Genomic DNA, 6,459 nt, shown 5'->3' with positions numbered 1-6,459 from the left:
AAAGAGGCAGCTCAGACAGCTGAGAGAGTGAGGAGTCCTGTTATGACTACATTGGCAAACAGGAAAAGAAAAAGGGAAATCCAAAGCCACAAAAATGTTAGCTGCAACACAGCACCCGGGCTTTCAAGAGCTGGTGATTTGCTGCACTTCTACTTTACACCACCAGATGCTACTATAGGCTAGGAGAGAAGCTGGGCAGCCCCTAAACTCAAAATAGGCTATCTAATCTGTAGTAGAATGCCAGATGCTGCTGCCCACCAGGCTTAGCACCTGCTGTGATCTTTGCCGCTGTTTAAAGAAGAAAAGGCCTAGCAGTTGCACCCAATGGCAATCCCCTTTCTCCAGCCTACCACTCTCTGCATTACAGACTCCAAGAACAATTTGCAGGTGAGATTTTATGCCTAGCTAGGTTAAGAACTGGTGAGAGGCACTGGACTGAAAGTTCTGATGTCTGCATTTGTTACCAGCGTGAGTACACCCAGGGTAACAGCAGGAGGGCAGGCTTCTCCTCTCCCCCTGGGACACATGGCACCCTGGGAGTTTGAGCTCTTGCATATTTGTTGAATTTATCTGTTTGTTTTAATTCCAAAGAGAAATCTGCAGCACTACTCCCCCCAAACCTCCCACTCTCCACTCCTTCGCCCCCAGCTCTACCACCACATCCTCCTCCCTCCAATATGGCACTGCAAAACTGCTGATTAATGTTCTGAAGTCTTCTCACACCTGCTAATTCCAGAGATCACAGAGCATGGAGTTGGTGGAGGAAGTGAAGCTGTCTTCGGTGCTTCCAACTTCATGGAGGCAAGGGAATGCCTCCACTTGAATATGCTCATCATCAGGCCCACGTGCCCAAATAACAATTCCCACTCTCCACTCCCTGCTTCTCTGACTGCAATAGATCTGACCAACTTGCAGTAGCCAATGTCAGATGCTAAAAAGGCAGCATACAATCTACCATCTTCTCTCTTTGCACTGTGCGGTACAATACTGGGATGAGAATGGGGAGGGAGGCAGATTTCTTCTTGATCCCAGTGCTATGGGAAATTAGCCTTTTTTCAAAGATCTGCTGATGTGTCAGTTATTCTGAAGTTGCCCAATTCTGCTCTGCCTAGATCTACAGTTACATCTAGTGCAGAATTTGCCCACTCGGATTCTTAACTCGGATATGCAAAATTGAGTCTAGCATCCTTGGGAGCTAGAGGAGCTGCTGAGTGAGTCTTGAAGCACAGTCCCAGAGCATTACTCACTGAGAAGGGCTCCTCCATACAGCCTGATGGGAGTCTTGGTGTTGACCGATTCCTCCTCAAAGATGGCATCGTAGAGCTGATCAGGGAAAGTGAAAGCCTAAGAGGAGCAGGAGAGAGAATCTCAGTGGCTCTGCATGAGTTGGGTCACTTGGGGACAATGAAAAGTAGAACAGGAGAAGCTCTGCCTGGGGCAAAGGGGCACGCACTGTAAAATCGGGCATTTATGAGGAAAAGGAGTGCTGGACAAATAATATCATAGGATGTCAGCTGTCTGCTTAAAGCCTCTCCCCAGTGACTGAGGGACAGAGGTGCCATGTGTGGTTTTGTCAACCTGTAAAGGAGAATGGGACTTTCATGTTAGGAACAACCTGTCAGGAAAATTGCTGATAAAAACTCACTGCAGAGGACCAGGGCCAGCAAATACCAGCAAGAGAAAGTGGCAGTGGCTGTTAAAGGACAGGAGGGAGGTGATGACAGAATCCTGCATGCTACGTCACCACTGCCCTCTGGCAGCCAAGCGTTCAGCTCTGTCAGGGACAGGATCTCTCACTTACCATGATGGCAACCCCCGAAAATATGATGGCAGAGACAAACTGCCAGACCCTGCATGGAAAGAAACACAGATCAGAGGCCCTGAGATCTTCAAACCGTTACCTTTTCACCTGCCCAAGTGCTGAGGCCCATACCTCTTCCAGAGCAAAACCCCTGCCCAGGATGAGAGGGAGGAGGGGAGATGGCTTGTGATCTTTTCTTTATGCTTAAGTGGGAGAGATGGTGGATACAGCTTCTACTGTCCTCAAGTAAGAGAAGCTCTCATGAAATAAAGACAAAAAACCAAGGGATTTCACAGCCAGTCATAAAACAGTCAAGGTGAAGTGACTAACCTTCAGAACCTCTGACAGGGGAAGCTCTGACCATCTACAATGCCACTGGATATTTGCAGCCTGAGAGTGCATTACTGAAATCAGCAGGTTTCCCAATGACTTAAGGGGGAGCAGATATCCTTTGAAAGTAACTAAAGGCAGGCCAATGGCCTAGGGAATGGCACATTCACTTTGTTTCTTTACAGCTATACTCCCAGGCTTGCTGGTAGTCATGGGGGTTGATTCAGTGGCCAGCAAAAGCTGGGCATCCCACAAGAACACATTCCCATCCACTTTAAGAGAATGGGAACAGTCCAGAATCAGTAAATGGTCCTCATAGCTCAGGAAAAATAGGACCAACAGGTGTATTCACAGTTCAGAGCCCATGCCCCCCAGGGCTGCCTATCATCAGATACATCCCAAAATCAGTAACCAAGCCAAGCTATAGCAGATGTCCCAGTGCATCACGGGACTCATGGATTGCAAACTCACAACTCATCCCTTCCACACCTGTGGGCTCCCTAGCAGCACACAAGACTGCACTGTGGCAGGATGCATAGGTCCAAAGCCAGCTCTGGAGATCTCTGCTCCCTCATCCCATATGAATCACTCTTTCAGTAGTGGCTCTACAACAGCTCAAAGTGCTCAGAGACCTGCAGCAGACCTGCATAAGGTTCCAGATGACATTTCATGAATGCAGGGGCTCCGCTCCTCAACACAGGTAGGGCTCTTCCACATGCTCTTCACAAAGGTAAGCCCTCACCACACATATCATAGATGAGTGGCAGCCAGTGCACAATCCCATGCAATCACCCACCACACGGTATGTAAGCACATCAAAGAGCAGGGACTTCATACAGGTGAGCAGCCATTGCCCCACAGGTGAGATACCTGCTGTGCATACTGCAGGGGTGCAGTACTCCATCTCACCTACTCAAATGTCACTGGTTACACAAACTACCCATTGCAAAGAAGGCATCCCCAATATAACCCATACAATATGAATGAAGCACCCCTTCATCAGAGTCATCACATATAGGGATATTCTGACATTGCCTGTACAGTGAATGCAATATGTCACATGGGCATACATGTCCTATTGAGCGCATAAAAAGGCTCAGAAGAGGCTGCTGGTGAGAGGGAGCACAGGAAGTTTGTAGCAGAAGAAAGAAAGAAGTTGGGTTACCTGACATAAGGTGTTGTCAAAGAGCCCCAGGCACATGCCCCGATGTGATTCAGTAGTGTAACTAGGGCAGGACAAGTGGTGCACCAGTCCCAGGTACTGACTATGGGCAGAGAAAAGTGCCAGAATCACCTCCCAGGAGCCTTTGCTATGGCAGGGGCAGCCTTGCACCAGGGTTGGCTCCCAGGATGCCGAGCTATGGGGTTGCTCCTGCTGGAGCAGATGCTGCTAGAGAAGCAGCAGTGGCTGCAGTAGCCTGGGAAGGTAAGACTAAGACTTCCTAATTCACCCCACAGTGGTCAGCATACCTCACTCTTGTAGCCCTCCCTCCCCTTCCCCCCATCCCACCCCAGGAACTCACTGAGCTCACTACACCTTTGCTAGGGCTAGTCACATGAAGGAGAAAGCAAGGCTGCACGTGGGAGATGGCCAGCAGTGTTAGAGCTGGTAGCCCCTTCCCCATCCTGGCATGCCTATGCCATGAGCCAGAGCTCCGAATTCAGACATAAAAGCTTACCTGAGTCCAATAGGTTCCCGCACAGCAAATTTTATTTCATTACCCAGGACTTGGCTGATCTGGAAAAAAAAAATAAAACGAGGATATGTAAAGTACTACAGCAGATCTCTCCCCAAGCCCCTTCAGGTAGGATCCAGCAACCTGAGGAAAAAACAGATATCCAGCTCCATGAGTGCGAGGAGGGAGGGAGGCAGCAAGGCTCTTAAATCTCATCAAGATTATGCAGTCCTCCTTGAGGACATGCCAAAGGTTATTTGATTCCCAGCACCTCTAAGAGCACTCCCTCCCTTACCTGGGCCCCTTTTGCCTGTCAGCAAAATGAGGTGCAATATCGGTTCTCTCTATGCAGCATTCCTGATGCAAAAAAATAGCTCTACACAATTAGCAGCTGCAGAACAATAGGGAGGTCAAGAAACCAGGGTATACATAAGTGGGAAAGGGGCACTGGGAAAAAAGGCTAGTCAGGCCTCTTAGCTACACAGGGGCTACAAGTAGGTCAAGAATTTCCCCATGAAAAGGACTTTCATAGAAACATGCAGATTCATCAAAACCAAAGTGTTTTTTGGAAGCGCTCTCGTTGTAATAAGCTTCTAACACAGCTCAGTACACGGCATCCTGTCAGTTTACCTGCCTGGGCTTCCAGCATCTGTGGCTCCTGGGTCACTCTGCTATAGATCACCACAGGGTTAGGACTCCTTGCTCCACTGTTTCCATGTCATGGATACTGTGCTGAAGCTTGGCACTCCAAGGCTTTCTGGCTTCTCCTGCCCTTGTCTTTTATATTGTAATTTCTCTCTCCCTCTTATACTCTGCTTTTCCAACCTCCTATCACAGCATCTCACGAAGTGAACTTGGGTTCACAAAAGCTTATGCTTTCTATATAATCTTATTTAGGTAGTCTCTGAGGCTTGGAACAGAAGTTACACATAAACTGGTTTAAGTGATCAGAAACTGGTTTAAACCTGTAACAAAACAGCTCAGTGTACATTAACTGGTTTCAAAATGGGTGAAACTGGTTTAAGATAAACCTGGCTGAATGTAGTATCAGACTTAACTGATTTAGGTCAAATCAGTTTATGAAACTTCTGTCCCAGACTCCCTGGGGGAGGCAGTGTGTGTCATTTTCCCCCCCTCCCCCATGTAGACTGGGCTGCATCCCCAGCCAGGCTCCTCCTCACCCCTCGCCTTCCCTTATCATCCAGCCCTTGCTGCTCCAGCTAGAGAGGGGAAGGGGTGCAGGCAGGCAGGCAGCCCTGCTCTCTCCCGCAATGGAGGGTGGAGGTAGCAGATCTGTCTCACCCATGTCAGCCCCCTCTGTGAGGCCTGCTTCCCTAGCTGCTTACTCTTCCTCTCTAGAGAAGAGAAAGCTCAACCCCTGGTAGCTGATCCCGCGAGAGCCTCTCCCCAGCAGCACCTTTTGCGCTGCTCAATGGCCTGGCACCCTGCACTGGGCACCCAGGGCTCTCTCTCCCATGGGAGCCAAGCCCTTGTAGGCTTCAACTCCCCAGTCTCACATTGGGGGTTCTCCCCTTTTCCAGGCCCTGCTCTGGGCACCAGGCTCTTTCAGTTAAAAGTGGAGCCGCACTGTGGGGCTCCAGTCACTCAGCCTGGGGCCAGGGCCAATGTGAGCAGCCACAAGCTGCTTCCAAGGTGGTTCTCCACGCACCAACCTGCGCGCCGAGCGAGGCCCAAGCAGCCTCGAGCTGCTCCCAGGGCCAGCTCTGTGTGCCGATCTGCACACCGACTGCCCAGCCGCTTGGGGGTTCACAGGCTCAAGCTGCCTTGAGCAGCTCCTAGAGCCTGATCCCCATGCACCAATTCGCGCACCACTGAAGCTCAAGCAGGGTCCCGAGGATGGCTGTCTCTGGCGCTCCTCTCTCCTCACCATCCTTCATCATCTCTCCCCAGCCTGCTGAGCACGCTCCCCCGTTATACTCTTCAGGGGCTCCACCCCCGAAGTTCTCTGGACCTGGCTGGTGCAGTTCCGATTCAGGTCCTGCTGCTCCTTGCCCCCCCTCTTCAGAAAAGGGCGGGGCATTGCTTCCCTTGTGCTGCCTCTGGACTGGTAGGCAGGCTCCACCAATCAAAGAGCAGACCCTCGATCCTGGGACTCAACCCAAGCTCTGAAAAGGTAAGCCTGCTACATGTACTAGACCGAACGATGCATATCTGCCATGCATTCTGACTGACTTCAGCTGAACATGGCTAACTACATCTGTCTGGGTTCCTGCCAGGGATCTGTAACTCCTCCCAGCTGTCTTATTCAGCTCTTCCCTTCCTCAGGAAATTTCCAAAATTGTGCTTTTGTTTGGAAATAGGGCATTTTTTTTCAGAATTTGTTAGAGAACGGAAATTCCAGATTTTGTGGCCAGCTCTGGTTGAACGATGTTTTAACAAAGGGCATACAGGACCAAGGGCATTATTCCTCTCAGAACCTCACAGTACCAGCTAGAGCTAATGCCACTAAAGCAACCTTCTGTCTGCATCTCCCAAGCTGGAAGCCAGCTTTGCTAGTGCAGAAGGGGCTGTGGTGTCGTGAGCACTAATGTGCACAGTTGACAAGGTTGCAAATTTGAGGCCATAGCAGAAGCACTTCTGGGATGGCCTGTCAGATTCCCATGAATCTGAGAATCCTGCTAAATACCTCAT

General features: G+C 50.1%; 1 protein-coding gene across 5 annotated transcripts in view; it reads right to left on the bottom strand.

Moving 5' to 3' along the window:
* TP53I11 (tumor protein p53 inducible protein 11) overlaps window positions 1–6,459 on the bottom strand; it is a 51,765-nt gene that overhangs the window by 6,870 nt on the left and 38,436 nt on the right. For 4 of the 5 annotated variants that reach the window (XM_025209861.1, XM_006028428.3, XM_006028427.3 and 1 more), the window contains 3 exons: window positions 3,811–3,869; window positions 1,802–1,850; window positions 1,248–1,344 (listed from right to left, as the gene is read on the bottom strand). In XM_025209861.1, the coding sequence (XP_025065646.1) occupies window positions 1,248–1,344; window positions 1,802–1,850; window positions 3,811–3,869 (205 nt within the window). Of the gene's footprint in view, window positions 1–1,247; window positions 1,345–1,801; window positions 1,851–1,933; window positions 3,626–3,810; window positions 3,870–6,459 lie in introns of those variants that run through there. The other variant, XM_025209863.1, reaches the window with a different exon arrangement.

This window comes from Alligator sinensis, unplaced genomic scaffold, assembly GCF_000455745.1.
Source record: "Alligator sinensis unplaced genomic scaffold, ASM45574v1 scaffold441_1, whole genome shotgun sequence".
Lineage (NCBI taxonomy): Eukaryota > Metazoa > Chordata > Crocodylia > Alligatoridae > Alligator > Alligator sinensis.
Note: the sequence above shows the minus strand (reverse complement) of the source record. Positions and strands in the feature narration are given on the sequence as shown.